This window comes from Agelaius tricolor, unplaced genomic scaffold (assembly GCF_023055355.1).
Source record: "Agelaius tricolor isolate 1412-34295 unplaced genomic scaffold, bAgeTri1.0.p SCAF_3, whole genome shotgun sequence".
NCBI classification, from domain to species: Eukaryota; Metazoa; Chordata; class Aves; order Passeriformes; family Icteridae; genus Agelaius; species Agelaius tricolor.
The window spans coordinates 61,689,610-61,715,872 of NW_027269263.1; the positions used below are offsets into that span (position 1 = coordinate 61,689,610).

A 26,263-nucleotide genomic window follows, 5' to 3' on the forward strand; every position below is an offset into this window, starting at 1 on the left:
ATAGGAAGACATAAGTTTGAGAAACAGAGCAGAAATAGCTCCCATAAGGGCAGGGTGCTGACACAGTTGAAACATAACTAACTGGAGAGCATTTGTTTTAGCTAAAGAAGACAGCATCAATGACACATCTCTGTGCCTATGGAGGTGTACTCTGCATTCAAAGGAACAAGAAATCCACCTTCTTTTAAAAATTGTCCATTAATACATAAATATGTCTGTGTTGAAACTCCCCAGATTGTACCACTCTCAACAAGAACTACACACAAGACTAAGAAATTCCACAGAGAATCATACTTTTGTGATCCAGAGAGACAAGGACAAAGAAAACCCCATATGCAGAGTTTAACATATCAACAAAGTGATAGAAAAAGAATTACAAAAGTTAATGTCAGCCCCCTTGAAACACTTGAGACAGCTCTCTTGACTTTCTCTGATGCTCTAGGAAGGTGTGAATGTCCTCCATGTCTCACAAATCCCCACCAGTCACAGGGAAATGTCTCCAGTGTGCCTCAGAGTGTTTCAAGTACCACTCCCCTCTAATTTATATGGTCTGTTAATATCCTCTTGGAGCAAACAGAAATAATAGTTTAAAAAGACAATTATATTTCAGAAACATGTGCCTCTACATGACAAAACCCCCCCAGAATTTAATACCATCCCTAGGCAGAATTCATCCATCCTTAAGGCTTCTGTTATGTATTTCTGGGACTGTGTTTTGCTTTCCTGGTAACTAATACAAATGAACTGCTGGCAACATCACATCAAAACAAAAGCAGCAGAATCAGAAAAAAATACTGAAAAGTTTACCTTTATAGGAAAGCTTCAGTCTTGGGATATTTTGTTTTGACGTTCCAGTGACTGGAAGGAACAGCATCACTAAAGACAGCAAGCTGCAGGCATGTGGCACTTGCACAGCTCTCATTCTGCTCTCTTCTTCTGTATCTTCTTTTGCACTACAGTGAAATATCTCTTCACTTTTCAAACAACCCAAGTTATATCTGGAAGAAAAAAAGGAAAACATCTGTAGACCTGCATTACTGAATAAATAATAATTCTGTAAGCAAGCCAGACCGCCAGACCTATCTTTAAAGACTAGCTAATTTAATTTCTTTGCTACAAAAGTATTTGTTTCTCCAGTACAAGTAAAAATGTTTTGTTTCTTTAATACTAAATTTACACATTTTGACATTGGAAAAATATGTAAACTTTTCAAACACCAGTGTCTAGCACAGCTAAAGTTCAAGCAGAAATTAAATTAACGCAGTATCCACAAAAAGAACATTTGCCATTCAAAAGTGACCACGCAACTTGTTAGTTCATACCAGTCCACTGGATATCTTAATGTTTTATAACTCTTTTTTTTTTTTTCAGTACAACAGCTATTTTATGTTTATGCTATGACTAGAATGAACTGTAATGTCTCAGATGCCATGGGGGTACAAGCAGAGTTAACAATGAGTACATACCCATCAAAACTTTGATAAATAAACTAAGAAAACTGGATGGAACAAGCAGTTGTGTTTAGTTTTAATAGAAAAAAACAGTCAATGCAGATGATGTATTTAAAAGTGCTTTCAGTATGATATTTCCAGCAGAATAACTGCAACTCATCCACCAAAATGTCTTATAAACTTTAATGAGTGTTTCAGGCTGGGGTCAATAGGCTGATATGAGATTTTGTTAGCACAGTGTGCAACTAAGCCAGCTTTGCAGCACTTTTCACTTAATAAGTGTCATTCATATTCCATAAATCTTGAAGTGTTTTACAAATGAAAGCAATTATCACTGTCCTTATTTTCCCTATGCAAAAACAGAACCATAAAGCTGCAGTGAACCTATTTCCTCAAGGTCATACAGCACAGTAGTTGAAAAGAAAACAGCAACAGCAATCCTGGTGTCCTTTGTACCCAGCTATCAAGGATCCCTTTTGCCCAATAACTCCACTTTTGCACATGAAATTATTTTAAATGGCATCTTGAGTTCTGAAGGCAAAACTTGATGGTTAATAAATCACAGACATCAGAGTATGAAAATACTTGTAAGATCAGATACTTCCTCCTGCAAGTGCATGATGCTAGAGGTCAAGGGGGACAGCTGGTGAAATGACAAATATCAGTGTTTGAGTAATGCTGTAAAACCAAGGAGTAAAGAAATGTTATGGTTAGTCGAGAGATTAATGGCTCATGACTTGCCATGAAAATTCTTTTCTGAAAGGTACTGGAACTGCCTGATTAAAAGAGCAATCCTAGTGCCCACATCAGCCAGCACTTGCACAGACATCAAAGGAGAGGTTCCTTACAAGCCCATGAGAGATGCAGCACAGCTTGGGGCCCCTGGTCTGGCATTTAAGCTCCTGCAGCACTGGGTCAGGCAACTCTGAGCTACAGCAGCACCCAGAACCAATTCAGCACCTCCTGATGCAGGCAGCTCATCCTTGGCATGAAAGGATGGAAACAGTTCTGACAGAGGAAATCTGTCTCAGATGAAACTTGGGCTTTCTGAGCCTCCAGACCTTCTGTCAATAGTAAAAGACAAGGAAGTGTGCAAGAAGAGCACGATGGTGAAAGAGAAAGAGGGAAATAATTTGTAAAATGCCCAAAGCATAGCTCCTATTGCAGAACACTGAGCTTCTTTCTTCTCAATCCCCTCTTCAACACTCACATTGTGTCTGAATGCACTGGTCTTGGCCAAGGGGAGTGCATGTTCATGAGATGACATGGAGAGAAAACAGGCAAACATGAAATGCCTGTTTCATCTTTCCCTTCCCTTCATTACAGTATGAGATCCAAAGAGAAGGCCTTTACTTCTGTGCCAACACATCTATTTGAGGGTGGACCACGAAGGACTGATGTGGATTAGACTACCATAGGGTTAAACTGCCTTTAAGAAATCTATTTAGGGGGAAGAAGGGGAAAAGAAGGGGAGGGGAGGAGGGGGAAGAATATATGAAGATGAGACACCAGTCCTGTTCATCTTCAGCAGGATGATAGTGACAAACCATACTTCAAAAAGAAGCAATTAAGTGGGAGCCAGTCTCACTGCAAGTATGATGAGAAGTCATGGCCTGAAGGTCTGGGCCTCGGCCAACAGGGAATTCACCAAAGGATTTGGGGCTCATTTTCTTGAGGCAAATTACTGTGAAGAATCAAGACTAAATTTGACTAAAAAACCAGCTGTGTCAATGCACTGTCATTTGCTGAATTGATTGAGAATCAGCACCAAACTCGGGCCTTTGACCATAGCTCACAACCTCACTTTTTCATTTAAGCATTTTTTGCTAATGGGAACTTTCGGGTTTTTTTGGTTGGGTTTTTTTTCCCCCCTTTTCCCTTTTATTTGAATAATGTCTGTGAAAAACCATTTGCTTTCACAAGGCGGTTAGTTTACACTGGAGGCAGCTGGTCTGTGAGCCCGAGCCAACCCTGTCCTGTCTTTAGATTCATTGCAATCTGGCCAGATTGTCACATATATTTTTAGTTTATGATGATCCTCTAATACAATTCCAGCTTCCACACAGAGTCCTTCCAACAGTCTAGCTCAGGTTAATGAACTTCAGGCCAACTAACTTGCCATTAATCTTCAGGAAATATCCTTCCTCTCTGTAACACATGCAATGTCAATCAGGGTCCTGTGCTGAAAAGACCCACAGTCACACTGATCACAAGCAAACAGTCCCATGAGCTGAAATAAAACATAAAACCTAAAAGCAAATTTGACTCCCCTATTCCTTCCTCCCCTCAAAAGTAAGACAAATTTGGTCAGAGAAGGAAAAAATTACTGGTTTGTTTAGTTCTTTGATACTTCAGCTAAGGACCAACACCTTCTAAAACTTCCTCACCATGAACGGATCCAAAATAAATGAGGAAAAAGAGTCTGAAAAGAAAAATGCTGAGGCTAAAGCTGCTTCCCCACCTTGGCTTCAGCTAGGAAATAGCACTGCACTGTGTTAATTATCACCTGCAAGACCTAGCAGGGAAGGAAGCCATGCATACACATTGCTGAAACGGGGGCACTTCCAGCGGAATAAAGGAGCTTTTATTTGCCCCACATAGGGGCGGGAGGCACAGGGCTGAGAGGGGCTGAGCAGCCTGGCTCCATCCTGCTTGGACCTCCCAGCGGGGCCCATAAATTGGGACTGGGCTGTGGGTTGAAGTGCCAGAAGACAGAAAGTGGAGCTGCAAGTGTGCTGCCATCCTGACAGAGAGAGAGGGGCCAGACCTGACTGGCACATGTGCCATGTCACATCCCAAAAACGTCCCTAAAACGAGGTGTCACCTCCCCGCAATCGGTCACATCTCGTGGAGCCCATAAAACAGATTGCTCCGAAGCTACTGTCTGAAACAAGAAAACCTGGAGCCAATTTGCTAAACATAATTTATTCCAGGCCCTTTGTGGCAATAAACAGAGCTCTTCAGCCTTCTCAAACACACAGACAGTAAGGAGCTCTGTGCTTATGGGAGCTTTTTCAGATCGTTCAGCTCAAACCTATCTAAATGCAAAATCTTGCATTCACAAATACTGTGTAGTTTCCCACTTCTCCTGGCGTCACCAAGTCCAGAGCTGAAACTACTGTGACCCATCTGCAAACACACACTTTTTAAACTGTGTTCATGAAAATCTCAGTTATTTCTGTTAAAAAAGCCTTTATGGAATTGGAGGATAACTTAAAACCTGTTTCCAGCACTAGTTTTCCAAGGCCATTTTAAAATTCAGGATTTTATATTCCAATAAGGAGTTATGGCTTGGTTTTAGTGAATCTAATAGCAAAGTTGCAGACTGTGACAACTGAAAATCTAGAACAACCTGGTCACTATCAGCTTATAAATTCATTATAAACCTAAAGAGTAAGTTGCCTAGGCCATGCAGCTTCAATATGTAATTTTCTATCACTGATGAAAGAGTATTTCTTTCTTCTCCTCATCTATTCTTGTTTGACATCTTGAGGTTTTATTTTATTTTGGTCTATGGAGTCAGAAGAGAGAAAAAGATGTCCCTTCCAGACATCAAGAAAATAGCATGAGTGGCCTTTCAGAAAACATATTGCTTTAAAAGATTTAAAACTAATCAGCTACAAGAATAAACAAAAATCACCCCACCTATGATTCATATTTATTGAAAGGTACATTATCACTTTATCATCTCTTTTTTTAAGAGATAAATATCTATTTATTTCAATAGATTATTTTCTACTATTATAAGTAGAAAATGTATATGCACACAAACTTAAAGCACGTTATTTTAACTACAAGTATACAGATATGTGTGTCCAATGCATTATGTAGATATCTCATCTTGAAATTATCATACAAATTCCAAAAGAAAAATTACACTGGTTGTCTACTGTGTGGTTCAAAACTGTACTATAATCATGAGCTGGATATTGAATTGTCTTTGTTAATAAGAGGGAAAACTGTAAGCATACATGGCTCAGATTAGTAACACAGAAAATCAAATAGACTAAAAATAAAATTACATCTTTAGACTTACTTAACATTCTTAACTTAGTTCTGCAATAACAAAGATGACATTTATCCAGAGCACAATGAAACTATGTTCTTGTACCCCTTAGATGGTCTGTTTATTATTTGGCAGAAGATGCTTTTCTCTTCATTGTGAAATCTCAGTTAAAGCTAACTCCATCCAAGAACTGGTAAACAGTATTATTCATCACTATTCTCCTACTTATTAAGTAGGTTTTGTGCTGTTCATAGTCCAGAAAATGTTCTCTTTCAGGATTCAGAAAAATACTGCTTTTTACACAAACCCCAGATCAGCATTACCTCACTTCCCAACACCAGGAGAAATTAATGAACAAAAAGACAATGGTACAATCAAAAAACATTATGTGAGCCTGCAGTAAGTGATTTTTTTTTCATTTTGTGTTGCATAAATCACTAGGCTTAGTGTACCTGGTTTAGATGAGGTTTTGCTATAGAGCAGTCTTCGCTACTGTTAATTACCCAAGCAATTAGCAGACCCCTAAGAAGCCTAACTCAGCTCATAATGAGGTTTGCAAAACTATAAAGGCTTTAACTTTTACTGAGCTCCTCACAGGATTTACACACCATCCATTCAACACCAATAACTTGACAAGAAAAATCACTGCTGTGATTCCCACTTGAGAAGAACCGAATAGAGCAAAGAAAAATGAAGGGTCTGAGAGACAATGAGGATGCAATTGAGGGAACAGAGTCAGCAAAAAATCTTATTGTAGAGAACCATCTGATAATAAATAAAGCTGTCCAATAGAGAGAGAAAATACATTTGAGGATTACATTGGATTTTTTTGTTGAGATGAACTCAAGCTCAAGTAAAAATGGTCACTAAGGAAGTGAAATGAGAGAAGGAAGGAATTCTCTTATTTTGCTTACTTTTTCATACTTTTCAGCATCTTTCTGAAGGGAATCTACTGGTGGAAGCATTTCTAACAGGCATGTAGTCCGTTTGGAGATAAACACTGGCAGAAATGGTAGAAACTCTACAGAATTATCTGTGTCACATCGTTCTGAAGATCTTATCTGACCATGAAATTTACTGTTGGGTACCTAAAATTATACACATAGGAAACAAGCACTTCATCCTCAAAAGATATCAGGATATTTTTCAGGTCAATGTCAGTGAGGTCAGGATTACACCCAAAGATTTCACACAGACACAGAAGTAATCTTTTCAGAAGGTGGCAGATAGACAGCCATGCACACAGACATGTTATGTATCATTACAAATGGTGATTCTGAGAAATTCTATCTGTGGCATTACATCTTTTGGACATGTAACACATAAATCCAAGACTGATGCTAAATCAAATGCTATTCTCTAACCCTAATTGTTGTATATTGTGTCTCCTCAAAAAAAAAAAAAAAAAAACCAAACAACCAAAAAAAAAAAAAAAGAAAAAAGAAAAAACAACACCCCAAAAAAACCCCAAAAAATAACCAGACTCATAACTTTTTACATTCTATAGTCTGTTTTTCAAACACATTATCTATTGTTCAAGAAAAAGGATGGGATGGAAAGCAATTTGTCATCTGAAAATGATATTTCCAAAAGGAGGTAGGCACATAAATAAAATGTCCCACCAGTCAGATGTGAAGGGATCTTTGCACAACATTCCTTTCATTCTAAAGTTAGATGTATATATGTATCTCTTAAGTTTTTTTTTTCCCTCTTGTTTCCTCTTGTTTTCTTTGGGGAAGGAACTATGACTTGAGGTATTACGTCCATAATAACAGCTTTCCATAGGCTCTTTATTTAGAAGGACATGAGAATGCCCTACAAGTCTGATCATCCAAAAAAAAAAAAAAAACCGAAAAAAAACCCCAAACAACAAAACCCTAACACAAGCCAAAGAAGAAAGCAGTGTAAGGCACGATTTAGCAACACATAAGAATCAAAAGGAGCCCTAAGCCAAACCTCAGTGTTACATTATTTTAAGTACAGCATGTTTCCCCAGCAGACCAAAAAAACCACTAACGCTATGAAAAGTGATTCTAAGATGAGTTTTGTAACTCTGGTATCCAAGAAAAGAAAAAGGCAGTAGCATGAAATTCCTAGAGGCATTAATGAAAAGGTAGACTAGATGGAAAACCGCTTTCTGCCAAGTACTGTGACGTCTGAAGGGTTTCAAAGAGAGACAGAGAATTTTCCTCTGAAATGTCTGTCACCACCTGAAGCACTTGGGGTGGTTTGGCTCAGCTCTGAGTGAAGGAGACAGGGAGACAACACTTGCAGGAAGCTTTGCCTGTGGAACAGCCTTGGCCTGCTCTTGAGAAAACACTGGGAAGCCAGAAAAATGTCACAATGGCCATCAGAGAAAAAAAATGCTCATTTTGGGGAGACCTGCCTGAGCATCTGAACTCTAGCAGATTGCATTTGTCCTGCTGCAGCCTGAATTAACCCCAGGCAGCACTGTCAAGCCACCCAAACCACTGACCCTGCAACCACCATTCTGCTGCTGGAAGAAACATAAACCTACATTGGCCAACACAAAGGAAGGATTACAGTCTCATTTTCACCTCCAGGAATTCTTGCCAGTGTTTTGCTATGGAAAAACCGTTCTCTGTTATTTCCTTTCATAGGAGACCTTCCAACATACGCCGGAGTGAAGCACCAGTCCTCTAGCAGGGACCAGAAGTCTGAACTGGCTGATTTTTTTGGGCATTACCAGTAACTAGTGGCAATGGGGTATTCTACAGATTAGTTACTTGAACTTGCCCTACCATGACTTTTGTACATCTGTGAAAAACCCAGCTTGATGGGAAGGCAGTGCAGCACTCTGATGACATCTGTGATATATCAAATCCAGACTTACTGCAGGATACAGCAGCAGCAAGGTGGATAACAGTGCACACTCTGAAAGGGAACAGCCAGCGAGTGTCTGCACGGATACATCTACAGATGGGAGTAGGTGGGGCTCTCATGTCCTTGATCCAAACAATCCAGAGCTCAGCCAGCTCCCACTGCTGTATGGCTCCATTAATTGCACACTACACAGCAATATGTTACACATTTCAGCCATACATACATCTGAGGCATCACCAGGCAGCCAACTTTGTGTGCAGGAACACAACCTGCAGATCATGCACACAATCACAGCCCAGCAGACACTACTAAATCAAAAACTGAACCAAAACAAACCCTCCCCAAAGCAGAAAGAAATAAAGGAACAAAGATTTACATTTACATAAATATTTAAAATGTAAATTTCATTTCACAGCCAATGCTTTATTGTACCAAAATTTGTAGCTAGATTATCTGTTGTAAGCATTAATGTATTGCCAAATAGTTTGTAATTTTGTGTAAATGCTTGCAGGCACTCACAGCTGTATCTAAAGTCTGTGAGACTCTCAGATAAAAACAGAATGTTACAAATGTTAAGTAGAGGCAACTGCATGTTGTAGCTCGCATCTTAATATAATTAAACTTTTTTTATTATTTCTATTTTACAAATTCTGATAGGATGTTTCCTTTACTGTCAGTACTATTTAGTTTACTGTCAGCTGTGTAAAAGTCAAATCATAACTTTACAAAGAATTCAGGCTAGTACAGTTTAGCAATGGTTAAAAAATGTGTAATTCATAGGGCAGCTGGGCTTTGATCAAATCTGTTTGCTGTATATCCAATGGCATATTTCCCTAAAATTCCTTTCATCAACGTATGGCCTCATTATTTGATGCACTGTCAGTGAACTCTGTACAGCACAGTCTGCAGAATTTAATGTATAAACTGCACTACAGGGAAAGACATGCCGGAAGGATTTTAATTTCCACTTCCAACAAATTGATTTAATAATTCATAACTATATGCTTGCAGTCTATTGGAGAAGGGTTTTTTTAATCCATTGTCCAACTAATTTTAGATAAACATTTTGTACAGCCAAAGTGTAAAGTGATACACATATGAATGTGTACGCTGCAGAGCAGTGATCTCTGTTGGCCCAACAACCCAATTATTTTATTGTTAGGCTGAGCACATTTGCTTTTCCCTGTTTTTTTAAATATTTTATTTCATTTAAATTTGGAGTATATGTGACAGAATCAGCAGAGCCTCAATAAAAAATCCCACTTGTGAGCTTACACAAGTCACTGGCTCAATGGGGACTTGTTCCTCTTGATGGGCTTCCCTCAGGTACTCACCATCACAGCATCCAAGCAGTTTAAAAGGCATAATGTCTCTATTCTCTGCCCTCTGTCCTTATCATTAGGAGTTAACTGGATTTCCCTTAATGCTGCCAAAGGAGATGACATCCTTTGGATAAGGTCACACTAGCAGTCAGGACCAGTACCCACATCCCCCTAGTCACACAGCCAACCTTCTCCACAGGGACACCAGACTCGTAGCTCCTGCACTGAGATCCATGGCTCACACATCACTTCTTCCAGTGTTTTATTTGTTACATTTAAGTGCTTGTGCAAACTGCAGAAAATTACAAGCAATCACAGTTTCATTTTCTATAAAGAACTTCACAGAGCTGCGTAAGGAAAAACACACTGCCAGTGTGGGTTCAGACAGCAGGTTATCAAAGCTTTAATAGCCCTGTGTTCTCTGATCATCAATTTTACCATTTTCAAGGGTTACAACATGCTGCTATCTATTCAGACCCTCAAAAAACTTTCTGTTTGTGTCACAGCAGAAATCAATTTATATTTGGTGCAATAGTTGTTTTGCTGGTCTATTTTTAAGCTGCTTTGTGAAGGGTGTTATCATGACAGTTCCTGGAATCTGAAACAGCCATATTAAAAAAGAAACCAAGAATTCAGGCATCACCTAATCCATTCAACACAGAATACTTCCACTTTAGTTTAAAATCACAATAACTTTCCTTTGTCTTGTGAGAACAAAGTGATGATACAGTGTGCAAGGCTGAATCAGTATTTCATTGAAAAAAGGAAAGATTTTTAGATGGTTAACCAGTTAGTTCCCATAACCAGAAGACCAATATTAAAAAGGTAGGCTGTAAAACACCACTTCTCATTTCATCTTCCCCAGCAGTCATTTGTCCCCCAAGATGATGAGACAATCTCAATCTCGAGGGAGTTCTGAGGTTTCATTCCCTAAAAGGATTGTCAACACTGGAACAGGAACTCAGAGAAAGTGGATTCTCCATCTTTGCAGACATTTGAAGCTTGACTGGACATAACTCTAAGCAATCTAATCCAAAACTGAACTTATCCATGCTTTGAAATACAAACTAAACCATATCACTTCCTCATGTCTCCTTCAACCCTAATTTTTCTACTACTTCATTTAGCAGTTAATGGACAAATGAAAAACTGAACTTAATCACACACTGAAGGTCTTGCCCAGCATCCAACACCCTTATACTTATACTTGGATGTCTGAAAGCCATCAAATGACTTTTTCTATTCTCTAGTGATCTTATCTTCCCAAAGACTCTTCTGATAAGGGCAATGTCTACCTGAGCTGCTTACAAAGTAACTACTTTACTATTAAAATCTGACTGAAAACAGGATCACTTTTCTTTTATGAAACTGTCCAAAAGCTGAAGCAATTCAAGAACTGATTCACAGGCAGATAATAAACCCCTGTATCAAGAATAGCAATGTGTGCATAGGGCAAGTGGAGTACACATAGCATAGGTGCAGGCACTGCATTAGCTGTATCACTTAATTCAGTATCTCACAGCTTCCAGGTACAGTTAACCCACAAGGTCCTGGTTTGAAAACTAAGCACAGAACTGAGTGTCAAAATTATTAACACAGTATGTGAAACACTGGTAAGACAAGAAGGGCATTTATTCCAGGATTCCCCCACTGGAGTTTGAAGAAGATGTGTGAAAAAGGCCACTGGATGAACTACTGACACCCAAACCATGGCAATGACTTCTGCTCACCCAGTACACAAGACCATCAGCGTGTTTCAGGCTGACCTCCCTTTTCTATCCAGACCAGAACTCCTTCCTGCCAGTCTATTATCTCCCACTGGCACCAAGAAGTGGAAGCCATTGTAGTTACCACATTAAATATTTCTCAAAGCTGTGGGGGGAAAAAATGACTAGAAATGAATTGGGCTCCATGCTGGCTTAGCTAGAAAAAGAAATGTGATGGAGAAGATTAAGTTGTGTTTCTATAGCCATGGCTGAGCAGGTGGCAAAGTCCCACCACAGGTGCTTGTTCCATAGAGGATTCCACTCCCTGGCAAAATAGCTACTCCTCAAAGAAACCAGGGCTTGAAGATATCCAGGACTCTTCCTGTCAGATGAGCCTTGTGTAAGGTTATGAAGCCTTGGGATCACCATGATTAAGTACGTTCCTTAAGCCATTCCCCACCAGGCTTTAGTGCTTTTAAACCACTGACCCCTTGAATTAAAGAGGGAGATTTCTCTTTTCACAGCTGTGACTCAACACAGGAAGGAATTCAGAGACATCTGAAAACAAAGCCAGGCAGAATTTAAAACAAAATCCTTCAATGACAGATTTAGCAAGTGATGGGCACAGCTGGACCTTACAAATATAACTAAGCAAATGAGCATGCATTATACAACAACCTTACATAGACAGATCTTATGAAGGGTAATTTCCTCACAAGGAATTGCAAAAACCAAACTTCTATGAATAAATCATCAGAAAAACTACATATTGGCTGTTCAAAAGGAATCTGAGTCTTTGGGTCCTTTAGCAAACTAAATGGTAACCACCCCTAAAATGAGATATGTGACAACCAATTAAGCAACTAAAGCCTTGATTTTTAGTTATTGTATATTTAAATCACAATACAAAATCAAAATTCCTGTGCCTAGAGAAGAATAAAACACTCCTAAAGTAGTTTTCAAAACTTATATAATATCTTTCATACATTCAACTTAAAATATACAGTAACTAGTACATACTTCATTGAGTCATTGCAAAGGAAATGTGTCCCTACTATTTCTGCTGGGGAAGCTGATGCTAAATGTACTCACTAGATATTCTGGGAGGAACTGAAATGAAAAAAGAAGTGGAATTTGATACTAACAGCTAATTATCACTGTCACTATCTTAAACATGACATGCTTCTTTCTACCCAGTCAAACGGGCTGCATGATACAGCATACCACTTTTAAGAAGCAAGCACAAGTTTGCAGATAAACTTTATAAAATGCAACAAATATCTTGAAGATAATCAAGCACGAGGAACTGACCACCTCCACACAGTACTGCAAAGCAAAACAACAATGACTACTGAAAATTCTATTTCCCTTGTCTGCCTTGCTGGGCTATGTGACTTGCATTAATGGCACGGGGAATAATGTACTTGCACTCAGACCCTGGACTGACTGATGTCAAATGAAGTTCAACCATTCATATTAATGGGGATCAGCATTTGTCTGAGGGAATGGAAGCCTCTCAGACCTCAGGGTCATGAATTGACAAGCTATCGAACATTTTCTCTGTAGTGCTGACCATCCTCCATCCCCACTGAGCTCAGCTGTCTGGACCCTCAGTCCCACTCCAGCTGCTTTGTGCTCCTCCTGAGGCACAGAAAGAGCTCATTACAGATTCTCTCTGTGTAATGTGCAATGCGGGCTGAGGGCTCAGAGCTCCCTTTCTAGGAAACACAGAAGAGTCACATTTCTCTGGACCCCAAGAAAAACACGGAGACATACATGAAAACTGTGAGTTGTGTTATTCTGGAGATCTGCAATTGACTAAGCCAGATGGTGACAGAAGTGCCATTAATGCCAAAAAAAACCCACCAAACTGAAAAAATCTCCTCAAAAGAACAAAGATTACTAGTAACTCATACCAAGAAAATGATTGTTAAATTGCTATTGTCTCACACCACTAATACACTGGGAGGATGCAAAAAGCAGGTATTTTTACTGATGGACTTTCTGGAAAAATGCCTTCTCACAGAACTTATTCTTGAATGTTTTCAGAGTATCTATAAGCTCATGGGTTGTAGTCATGCTAATGATCAGCAAGCAGTAACTTCAGACAGCTGATAAAAGTCTGGAGCTGATATTATCTATCAAAACATTAAAATATGCAAATGAAACCACTGCAGCAGAGTTTTCATCTTCTTAATTAATCCTAATAATATTAAGAACAGCAATAATAACAATGATAACCATAACTTTTTTTCTAAACTTTTTTGGCAACAAAAAATCTGCCAGATGCAAATTTAAACTTTATGGATGATAAGAAAGTCAGCCGTTTCTAGTGAGTTTTACAAGTTATAACCCAGCTCTGGCAGTCAGGACATGCAGAGTGAGTGAACTGAAAAAGCCCACTCAAGCCCTGGCATCTCTGTTTCTTTAAAGGCACCTCAACCACACTCTTGTTTTTCAGAAGTGCTTGTGTAAACATTAAAAACCACAAAACAATAAAAAGATAAGAATCCAGCATGCAAGGCCAACCCCAACGAAGGATGAGACAAATGAAAAAAACGAGATTAAAATAAATGCCTTACATGCATAATAAATTTCAATATCATGAGTCACTAAACTGACCCGTGAACTGTAACTTGACCATGCCTCTTTTAATTGTTCCACATAAGGATCCACTTTCTGAAAAAGAAGAATATCTTCAGTAGCCATAGAGCTACAGCTCTTTTCTTTCTTTATCAATAGTATTTGTGTACTGTAGTGCAAGTTATGGAACTTAAGTTCTGCTACAGAAAGAAGCATGTAGGATGTAGGAGATACGCAGCTAGACCAGAAAATGCCTTCTATATGCACTTGGAGAACTACCAGTAGAAACCACTACAAAACAATGAAGATCTATTCCTCATGGTAATGTAAAGTGAAATATAAAAGCTAAAAAGGCAAGACTGCAAACCTATGCAGTCAGTAACTGAGAAAGTAATCACATTTGATCTTCTTTCAGCATGCAAGTTGTCTCTCAATTTTCTTTCCTTAGCAATACAGATCATGAAACATATTACTAATTTTCTACATTTAAGCAGTTCTGGGTTTTCTCCACCTTCAACATTCATTTCCATTCATTCCAGAAAAATCCTCTCACACAACAACTCGTTACTTAAGTAAGAATATAAAAATGTTTGTAATGGCAAGACTGAAGGCTCATCCAGTCTAGCAGTCTCTTTTCAACAGCAAGAAGAATAATTATAGAACATTTATACATGATATTTCCCCACCCTTAGTGCTCCTCGTCCTCTCCATCTATTTTCAGCTCAGGAGATTTCCTGAGCCTATGGTGGCCTGTCTGTTTTGCAACCCCCAAGTAGATATCACTTTCAAGTACTTGTCCAGTATCCCTCTGAGCCCTTGTAAAATTCTTGCATCTCCAACACTATCTGGCAAACAAGTTTATATGTCTGCTACCCAATGTGTGAAGAACCACTTCCAATACCAACAGTGCAATGTGACAATGTATTAATTTCCCCTCATACACCATCACCTTCACATTACCAAGAAAGTAGATCCCACTGGGCAATAAAAATAAAAGAAAATTCTCATTTAGTTGTGATGATCATCCAACAGTTTTAACACTAGCTGCATTACACATGCTACCTCTTTATTTTATTTTGTATAATTGTCTCACGAATTGAGTGGGAAACTAAGTGAAAATTGGTCAAGAGAAAGTTAAGAAGGTGATAGCAATCATCAGCTCTAACAACTGTTCACTGCCAAAGAAAAATATCTTGCTATGGTCACTGCACAAGATGAGATATAAGATTTCACAACTAAATCTTTGGTGAGAATCCAGGATCAGCTTTGAACAAAGTTCAATTCAACAGAGTAGGTATTTGCCAAGGCTGGCAAATATGTGGGTGGGGCAAAACCAGAGCTGAGATCAGTGAAAGACAAACCCTTCAGTTTCACAGCCATCAGTGGCTCAACACTGGTAGCAGCAGGGATCCCACACATGAACTGGTGAATACCTGCAGGCAGGTATGATGCAAAAGCATCCCAGCATCCAGCAGCTGGGGAGATCTGTCATGTCTCTCCTTGACAGAGCACTTTGCCTCTCTCACACTGCAGTAAAATCCACTTTTAGTTTACTGAAACAGCCAGGTTTTCTCATATTCCCAACTTTTACTTTGATAAAGGCGGCATGGGGGTGAAGGGTTTTGCTTTTGCACCAGTTGATGATGTATCTTTAAAACCTTCTGCTTTCAAAATTACTGAATAATTTAAGAAATGTGCTTTAAGATTTATGCTATAAACTGACTATGAGGAAATAGAGTTATAAGCTCCATTAATCTTCGTGTTTTAAGGTGTGAGTGATGTAAGAAACACCATCTTGCAATACAGAACAGTAAAATTGTGAAGATTTATGCCTTCCGCTGAAACATCTGGTCTTACCCACCCTTGGTGCCAGAATGGCAGACTGGATGAGCTGCTTGTTTATTCCAGCCAGGCATTTCCCTGACTCCTGGGCTTTATGTTAAGACATGATGAACATCTTACTCCCACTGGAGAATTTTTACTCTCATGAAGTCAACAGGTCAGAACTTCTGAAATTTACAGCTTATGAAAGGGGTTTCTCCTTTGAGTTTGTTAGATTCTAGTGCATCAGTAGACAAATACAAATATTTTAAACAATTGTACTTTATGTACTCCATACTTGTGCTTCATAAAGGCATAGGCATTAATTTAAAGGCCTGTCAGAACATAACTTCATTAGCAACAGAGTGAATCATGAGGGGTAGGAAAATCCAAAAGGGTTACATCTCACAGAACTATAACAGTAAGGCCTATCAAAAAAAGTTCCTTTCATTTTAAAACAACAACAAACTTTTCAGTTAAGTATTATAAACTGTAATTATTCTGGAGGATCAAATTAGTTATATTTACTTTCTTAGAATTCAGAATAATTTCATTCTTTTTACTACATCTATCAAAAGTCAAATTTCGAGTTAAGTTAGTGTCTGCAGTGGATCACAATAATGTAAAGGCATTTCTGTTACTGCCTAGTGAGTTTCAGAATTGTTTCTAAAAATACACTCAAAAGTTTCATGACTTTATCAAAAACTAATGTTGAAGCATGATGAAAAGCATTACACTTTCTGAAAAAAAAAATCTTCACTAGGTTTTAATATAGAAAAGTTACACCGCCTTTTTCAATTACAGCTACTTTTAAGATTTTCCAGAGGTAGCTACAGTTTGGCTTTGACCCTACTATTGCAAAGTGCCAGAAATACCAAATTATAGCAGGGAAAATGTTGTGTGTGCACACATGTATGTGTTTGTCTACAGTCAGCATGAGAAACTGAAAAACATCCAACATACACACACAACAAATCACATAATTAAGATTTTTATGGAGAAGAAATTTGTCATTCAAGTAGAAAATAATGGGAGGACAGCAGAGATTTCTCAGTACTAAACCATAATGCTTCATTTAATGAGTAATCCCTGGAGCATATGGATGTTTACCTCACTCTGGGCAAGCTCAAGTGCATAGACAGACAATTACAATTCTTCAGCTGACGTATGATAACTTGTTAGGCTGCTGTAATGCAGTCACATTCTTTCCTGGCCTTATAGAGTGCATTTCTGTATTTTCTTCCATGCCAATACAACCTTTGTCTTTGCAAGATTAAAGGCTGTAAGATATTCAAAGTTAGAACGCCTGAATCTGAATACACAAAGCTCTGGAAACTTAAAAACTGGAACCTCTGTCTGCAGCCTCTCTGACTTTGGCAGGTACATTGTCTGCATCCACTCTGCCTTCAGAAAAACACAATATTAGTAAATTAAAAAAAAAAAAAAAGGAAGAGATTTTGCAATAGGAAAACCACAATACAATTTGGTTGCATTGAGTCTTACATGAATAATGGCTGGACAGCAGACTTATTTACATGACCCACTGAATACAATTCAAAAAGAATTTTAATATGTATATATGGGCTGGAGATTAATAGTAAATGCTGGCAAATGGCTTCAGAGAGATTCCAAGTTTTGCCTTGGGAGAACAGCAAAAGAGAAAATATATTGCTAAAGGCTCTCTTCCCACCACTTCTATACTGCTGCCTCTTGTCAGAGTGTAGGGTGCAAAGTTCTGAGACTGGTATTTGGCAAAAGCACAGCTCAAATTATTAAAAAAAAAAAAAAAGAGGAAAAAGAAAATCTAATGGAATTGCTTTGGTCAATCACACACAGCTATTGAACACCTCCTTTACTGTCCTTAGTCTTCACTTCTCCATGAAATTTGTGAAAGCTGAAGGCAGTACTTCAAACTGTTAATTTTCTATGCTTTTGGACACTATAGAAAAATTTTATTTTTCTAGTCCATATTACTGGTCAAGGAAAGTTTAAACACAGAGATTATAAACACTACTGCTTGGTAATATGGAGAACTCTAGAATTTCAGAAGTGCCCACACTTCTATATTTCTTTCTATGTATTTGATCCTCTAGATGTCAATGTAAAGGAATTTTAAAGTGGTTTTAATATTCTTCTATTCATAATAACCTAAAATATAAAAGATGTGATTCATAGAAAAGTAACCCAAGCACACTCAGATACATACACAGTATAGATAGTTGTGCTTTGTTCCACAAGAAACTCTTATGATTCACAGCACCTGAGTATGAGTTTCCAGGTTACTATGAACTTACTTCCTACATATTGAAAAAATAATGCATTTAAGAAGTTTTCTTCCTTTTCTGTCTTTTTTTTAATGAAGCCAAGAGTAGTAATCAATGGTCATCTACGTTCTGGTTGCCATATTTCACACAAGAGACCCTTGATAATAAATCATGGCTGAAATATCAAAATTCCTTCAAATCCTTACCTCTGTTAATGATAACTACAGCTGCACTCAAAATATGCTGACCTTGATATCACTTACATTCCTACAGGAATATAAATCTCCAGGTTTCAAAAAAGGTATTTGTCTCAGGGCTCTGAGGGCTCTGGAGAAACACACACAGCTTTTTTGTTTGATGCTGCCTGATAGTATTATTGGGTTAACATGATGAAATAAACTTTTTTTTTTGGTTTTCCATGAAGCTTATCTAGTCCCACATTATTAATCTGAAAACAGGCCAAAAGAAAAAACAGGAAGAGAGATACAACAAATTCAGAGCTCAAATATGGTCATTTGGGCCATTGCAGATCTTCAATAGAAGCAATTTAGTCCAAGACATGGGAATATTGAAAAAGAAACATTATGAAGAGAGACTACTGAAGGCTCTTTCCTATCTGTTAGAGATCAAAGAGGATCAGAGCAAATATGAAATTGTCTTGTAGCTGAGGCAACAATGTACCTAATGATCTTAAAATGAAATGTTTAAAAAGCTGTATTTCTACCTTTCATTTTAAAAGGTGTGCATTTTAATCCCATCAGTAATCCAACAATGATAATTGCAAAACTGTAACATATAATTATATTTAAAAACAAGATGAATTCCATCTTTGAATCAAAATTATTCCTTTCATCACAGTAAACCCCTGTTGTTTTTAAAACCTAGTGTCTATATTTATTTAATTTAATACAAAAGTCCCTGGTTATCACTGTAATTTTACTCATATGTAGGTTATCTAATGTGCACTGCTATAGCTGTTTGAAGTGTATTTCCAAAACCAGAACAGAACTAAGACCCAGAGACACGTCACCACCTCTTGCAGAAATGTCACTCATGCTATGAATAAAGCATAAGCTTAGAAAAACATCATCACCCAGCAAACAAACAGCATTTGCTGAACCCAGCACATGTGTCTGGAGCTGTGCTCCCGAGCTAATTGGAGGCAGATCCTTGTGCCGTGCCACGGGACACCGCAGAGAAACCTCGAGCTGGTCATGGAGAGTTCAGCACGCTGAGCAAGGGCAACTGCCAAACTCTGGGGCAGACCAGGGCCAGAAATCCCAGCAAGCAGGCTAGGAAACAATGCTGTCATCTGTCACGAGCACCCCCGACAGCGAGAAACACGCAGCAAGGACAAGGGCTGGATGATGCGGCTCTGGAAGCTGCAGAGAGCCACTGCAAGGCTGAGCCCTGGTCTGGGGCTGAGAACAGGGACATGAAGGGCAGGTGACACCAAGGAACGATGATGGCTCCTGAGCAAACGAGGCCAGCACCTGTTCTGCAAGAGTTGCCCCAAACCATCACTGTGTCTGTGCTCAGCTGTGTCCATCTGGGCTGGTGCAAGACTAAGATGGGGATACCACGGAGATTGGGATGGGTCTTCCTCAAAACTGGTGGAACACTTAGATTACACTGAAATTATTCACTATCTAAAGAGCCAAATTTGAATGGGAATAGGCATACCTGCAGCTGGCAGACTGCTTTATCCAAGGACACCACCAAACTCAGTCACAGGACATCCAAAACCTCTGTGCTCATGTTAAGCACATAATTCCAAAGTGTTGTTGAATTTAGAAAGTGAGGTAGCTAGCTATGACTCCCTGGTGTACCCAAAGACAGAGGGGAAAAAAACCCAAAAAGCAAAAGAACAACCAAAAAAAGTCAACTGAACTCTCGAAGAGCCTATTCTAGGAGCAAGTAATGAACTGACGGGTACATTCACTGGGAGCTGGCCCAGCCTCATTTCCAAGCTGGAGGACAGAAAATTTCAAAACTCTGCAACAACCCTTCTCTTCTTTCCTGTGTGTCAGACTAACCCCGACCCAGAGTGTATCTTCTAGCTCAGCCTTGTCCAACATGTGGTTCCAGGCAGGATGTTGCCTATAAAATGCTTTTGCACTAATTCCACAAATTAGAGCATTCAAAATAAAAGCAGAGCTTTCTGAGGGGGACCAAAAGGCAGAGCCGCCTTTCTGACAGAGATGTGCTGTCAGCCACAGCCAAGGCTGGGAGCTCAAGCATGACTGAGGTAATGAGCTAAAGTGTCTCCAAAAACAAGAAGTGACCCCATCAGCCAAGCTGAGGATCTTGATTTACCCACCTGACAGCCCTGTTCTGCCCTGCTGGGCTGGACTTTGTGGAGCATCCCTGCAAGAAGCACCTGCAAAAGGAGGGGAAGGAAGGAACACTTTGGGCTTGGTAAAATAGATTTATTAGAGTTGGAAATAGCTGAGGTGATTACCCTGTGTGAACTGACTAAGGAACAATACCCAAACAAAAGACAGTGAGACACAACTGTCAAAACAAAGTCAGTTCTGAAAGACATCTGACAAGGCAACATCTATTTTAAAAATCCTCAGGATATTAACTGCATATTTACGTTTTGTATTAAGAAGACTAAACATCATGAAAACAGCTGAATTTTAGCACAAACAATAGGCCAATAAATACAACATTAGTGCTTTAAAATAATTAAAGAACTATTTGTTCTTGCATTTATGTTGCTTTCAAATACTGGCAGAATTCCTTCAAATAAACAAGCTGCCAGGTTTTTTGTTTTGTTTTGAGTTTTTTTTAATTTTTAAAGACTACATGTAGGCAGTAATTTAGGCAAATCTGGACATTTGTTCCATTCATCTGTAGTGAAAAAAAACGACACATCTATCACGTTGCATTTTCACTCTGCAGAAGCCAAGACTAGGGCTCTCCAGGGAACGAGAAGTTTAATTATAAACTATCACTGTACAACAACATAGATTCTTGGACATATCTCTGGGAACACATTCAATACAATAAGCCAATAGAATCTGCTATGTTTTTTTATTTTGTTGGTTTTTTTTTTTTTTTTATGCAAGACCATGGCTCTTTTTTTTGGTGTAAAAGGAAGAAGTCAGCAAAATAGTGATCGATGAGAAACCTGCAAAGTTTGTTGCAAAATAATGTCCATAATAGTTAGTGATTCTTCAGAATTACAAGAATAGAAAAACAAAAGCAGTGTCACTAACTAGCAATCTATTTGTTGTTTAAATGATGCCTAAATTTGTGCTGTGTAATACTGAGAAAATATGAGTCACAATGCAAAAGCACATTGTAGTTTCCAGTTTCTATAGAGCTTTTTATAATTTTTATATCAATTGTGAAAGCAGAAGTGTCTGAATAAAAACCAGAATTTCCCCCAGGTTACTTTTTCCCTTATCACACTCCTCATCAAGCAAAAGTAGGGAATTTATTCCATAATCTCCCGTTAGAAATATTTCTTAATTGCACATGATGGTAGTTGTTTCATTTCTTTGCACAGAAAATTACCCTAATAGGAATTTTGTTAATAAATGACATTTAAATTTTAAAAAAGTTTGAAAGTAGTAATAACAGTTGTACAACTCAAAAATGACTATTTAGCCCCATTAAAGACTATTTAGTAAGGCTGCATTTTACATTTCCGTTATGCAACAGAGAAGAAAATGAGTTATGTCAATAACACTGTCACCAAGGTCAAGCCCCACAGGAATCCCTATGAATTCCTTCTAAAATCCTATGTGGATCTGTAAACTATGATCTTACCCACCACATCGGTGAAGTGTGGAGCTTAATTTAAACAACTGCACGCTGACAGCCCCACTGTGTTTTCACAAAGATGAACTGGATCTCTACAAAGGCACAGAGCTGTGGCATCACACCAGAGGTGTCCATCAGGTAAACTGATTCTCATGAGCAAATGAGTTGCAGAAGTAAACATGAAAGCTTTGTACTGAATCTAATGTAGATAAATAAATTCTGAGGACCCACACATGACACTAAAAATGAAGACTAATTTATCTTGTCCAAGCGAGATGTCTACTTAGATCATATATATAAATGGTATGAATACTATTACCCATGATAATAATATTGACCATGTTCAGTATCTTTGAAGGTTTTCAAGCCTCTTAAGATCATGCAATTTCTAAACATGATAAAATAAAAATGCAATTATTTTGCCTCAATAATGATGTTCAGTACTTTAGAAAAGTTTACAGTTGTGAACAGCAATTATCCAATTGCTCATTCTCATTTTCCTTCTTCTTTTCCCAGGAATTAACTTTGTGAATACCTTCACATTTTTAATGAAAGCAGAAGTGATTTACAATAAATATTCATAACGAAGTCTCCACTGTGGAGCTGTATCAGAGCAATGCAGAGAGGAATCACTAAGGTGTGTGTTGGTGTGTGTCCACTGATTTCACTGAAGTTGCACTAAATTAGGTAGGAAAGGATCATGACCATCATGACTTATTAATACTGGTGACATTTGTGGCCACTAGTACACAAACACTTCATTTCTTGTCTTAGTCCCAGTTGTAAATTCTTTTGACAGAACAATTAGAGAGCACATTCATTCAGAAAATTTGAATCAAAGTAGAGTTTGTCTTTAGTTACTTTAGTGTAAAAATATTTGATAATATCACAAAGGCTCAGACTCACCTCCACTCAATTCAGGTACTCGACAAATAGAAGGTGGCAGCCTGCTAACTTGAAGCTACACTCATAACCAACAGAGAGGAACAGTAACCACTGGAAAGTGAAACCACCAACCTGAGCTGCACAGTGCCTTCTCAGTAATCTATTTAAGGTTCAGATTCTATACAGCAGGAAAAATGTAGGTCCATGCTGACACTTTGCATTATATATTTCACTAGGCAGACGAAATAAATGCTTCCAAAGTCAACAAAAACATTACTTGAACAATTTCTTTTGTTTCTCCAGTTCCAAATCTACGTGTAGTTACTTCATTACTACAGAATGCCCTTTGCTGAACAATCACAAACATCCCTGGCATATCTGAGCATGGTCCTCTGCTGCAGGAGGTAAAGAATCCCTCCAATAATTGTGTAAGAGGTTCTTATCCTCCTGCTACTATGTCAGAAAAGTATGCCAGGGATGTCAGGTGTACATGTCCTTCCTGTACTCTCACTAGAGAGGAAATGAACAAAAATGTCAGTTTGCACAACAGGGATTTCATCACAAATGAATTGAGAAGATCACATGGCCAAGAACTGAAAAGCTGCAAAAATTACAGCTGGAATGAATGTGATAGAAAACAAAGTGATCCTGCCTCTTACAGTAAAACTGTGAAGCAGAGAAAAAATAAAGGCAATGCTGAGCTCAGCTCATCTAAAAATAACAAGACAATGTTTCTTCTTCCTTGGTGTCTTTCTCCATCAGTGTCCATCCTCTGCAGAAATAACTCAGGAGGCCTGAGGAACATGAACTTTCTGATTTGCATGATTGCATGACCCAAAAGTGCAGCCTAGTGCACATACATTAGAGAGTGGGAAGGGATGGAAGTGCAGACAGTGATCCTATGGGATGCTGATAATAAAAGCACTTCTAAGTTATATCTCATTGTTTTTAGTGGAGGGGAGAATGGCTGAAAATCACTGAAACATGATAGATCTACAAGTCTAGTGATTTATTATTATTACTGTTGAAAATATTAACAGTTTTATTCAATTATCTATATAGATATACCTTCTGTGCTCAAGTAGTTAAAAGAGGCTTGATTAGTCCTGTACACTGTTGAGGGTTCCACCCCTGCCTGCTCTTGTCTTCCAAAGCATCCAAGTGTTCTGAGCAGTGCTTGTCAAAGAATCTGACTAGACAACAGAACCTCCATGTTAGGTACCAGCAGTCTTCTGAAAAAGTGGCAGAATATTGCTATCCTGGATATACAGGAAATGGGATGGGGATCATGCCCCACTTCTAGATTAAAAACTGAAGATAAAAAAAAAGAAAAACCTCACTTTTTCTTTCTCCCAACCTTTTTCATTTACAGAATTTGTAATTCTGTTCTTTTTATATACATACATTTGCAAATGTAACTGAAATAAACTGATTCAAGGAACTGAAAACATATCACTACTGTTTTTTTTAAAGCTCTTATTAGTCAAACCATCCGACTAGCTTGTGATACTACTTCTGTCACTGTGGTTTGGGTAAAGAGCAGAGCAGCTTTCTCCTGGAAGGTCCCAGGACATTTCACTTAATCTTCTGCCTCCCACCCTGGGTCTCACTCACATATTTCAGTTTGTCTCCCTGTGTGGCCATACTGGGAGCATTCTCAAGCTAAACCCACAGGAAAGAAACAGAGAAGAACAGGAACCATGCAAGAGCCTGCCTGGACAGATTGAATAATGCTCCCAATTTGTTAAGATGACTGAACTTCCCCAGTGTTATTGTTTTATCATTCCTTTGAAATCATAATTTAATACTTTTATTCTCTGTGAACTAGTACACTAAACACAGTTACTTAATGGTGAAGTATTAGAAAAACATTATTGTAAACATATAATAATAATATAAATGTACTGACATATGCTTATGATTATTGTTATAAATACCTTTTGAGAAAACCATATCGAATTTATAAAACTAGGCTTTAACCATGGCCCAAAATTCAGGGTTCTGTTAAACACATTCAGCCTGAATCTTTCTGAGTCTCCATGTGAAGAAAGGATAGGCTTTCAAAACAGACTGAGCCTGGCCATAACACAACAGGATCAGAGACATACTTCTCCTGCAAGGAAAAGCACTTCAAACACCAGGGTGCCAGTCTGTCAGCACTTATCACTCAGTGGGTTATTCTATCTTTCCAGCAGATTCCCCTTCCAAACTTATACTTCATCACACTCCTGACCTTGCTGCATGTGGCCCCTTCAGCAGAGTTCAAGTCTGCCCTGTGTAAGACAGGGAAAGTTTATTCACCACTTCTCATTATCATCTCAGGGACTTGTTCAGTGTAAGCCAAAATTATTTACTCTTCTGCTTGGGGGCGTTCATGGAGAAGGAAGAGATGGAGAAAAGTCTAACCAAGAAAATGTTATGCTGCAAAGAAAATGAGCAAAAACCTTCCCTTTCAGAAGTAAATGACTGCTTCTGCTCTTGTTTGGTGAGCAACTTTCCATCCAAAAATGGGATGGAAACTGAGGTAGCCAGACCATTTTGTGCTCCAGCTAATACAGTATTTCAGATCAAGAAAAACAGGCAAGGCTGCATCACTCTGGCCTGCCTCATATGGACTCTTTTTTTTTTTTTCCCTTTGAAACATTCCATTTGCTGTTCAAGCCAAGACAAGAAAAGAAACATTTTTAACCTTAAGGGTCTGACATAAGCCTACAAAATTAAATAGCCAGGACTAAAGTGAGGCAGGTTTTACAGTTCTTAAGAGGCTATCCTTTGTTCCTTCCTTAACAGTACATTATAGCCAGGGAAAACTTTCCAAGCTGAAAGCAAACAGGCAAGAGCAGATTCAAGTGCCTTTATTTGAACTGAAATCTGTGCAGGTCAGGACCACATGGTACTAAATACTCTACAAATAAAGAGCAAGTATCAATACCTTCCCCGATGAGCTTACAACTAGGAAGATAAAACAAAGAGAAGATGAGTAGAGGAAAAGTCTGTCTAATTACAGGAATATGGTGCAGTCACCCCTAGAGCTGCTCAGACTTGAGCTTCCAGACCCCAAGTCTAAGTTTGAAGCAATAAATAAAATGGGCCAGACACTATTTGCAGACTCTGAGACAAAGCAGCCTGGCACAGCTTCTGTCTATACAGCTAAGCACTCATCCCTTCAACACCAAGTGGTCTCATCCATATTGTCTCCTGGGAGCCCTGCATCCCCCCAGCTTACAGTCAGGCAGCTTGGAAATGTGCTAGCTGACAAGAGCAAAACCCAGTCCAGTGAACACACTAACAAACACACAGGCCACTGCAGGCCAGCACCGTCTCCTGACCCTGTTTAACTTGCAAATACAGATGTAACTCATCTGTCTCCCCTGTGAGCGCCTTCAGAGTCCCTGCACTCACAAGGGAAATGTGCCACTAAAGCCATCAGCCAGTGACACAGCCAGAAAAACATCCCAACAAGTTTTGGCACCTAGAAAATACTGCCTTTCATTGTGTAATTCCTGTGGAAAATACAAGACGTGGCAAAACCTTGCAAAATACTCCAACAGTCTGAATACACATCAGAATGAGGCTAACACAGCCATCAGGTAGAAATGAAAAAAGG

The 26,263-nt window shown here is 38.7% G+C and overlaps 1 protein-coding gene across 5 annotated transcripts in view; it reads right to left on the minus strand.

The window, feature by feature from the left end:
- Window positions 1-26,263, minus strand: part of SEMA3D (semaphorin 3D) — a 139,728-nt gene that overhangs the window by 97,142 nt on the left and 16,323 nt on the right. For 4 of the 5 annotated variants that reach the window (XM_071424040.1, XM_071424039.1, XM_071424037.1 and 1 more), the window contains one exon: window positions 808-998. In XM_071424040.1, coding sequence (XP_071280141.1) covers window positions 808-922 — 115 coding nt within the window. In that variant the 5' untranslated portion in view covers window positions 923-998. Of the gene's footprint in view, window positions 1-807; window positions 999-26,263 lie in introns of those variants that run through there. The other variant, XM_071424041.1, reaches the window with a different exon arrangement.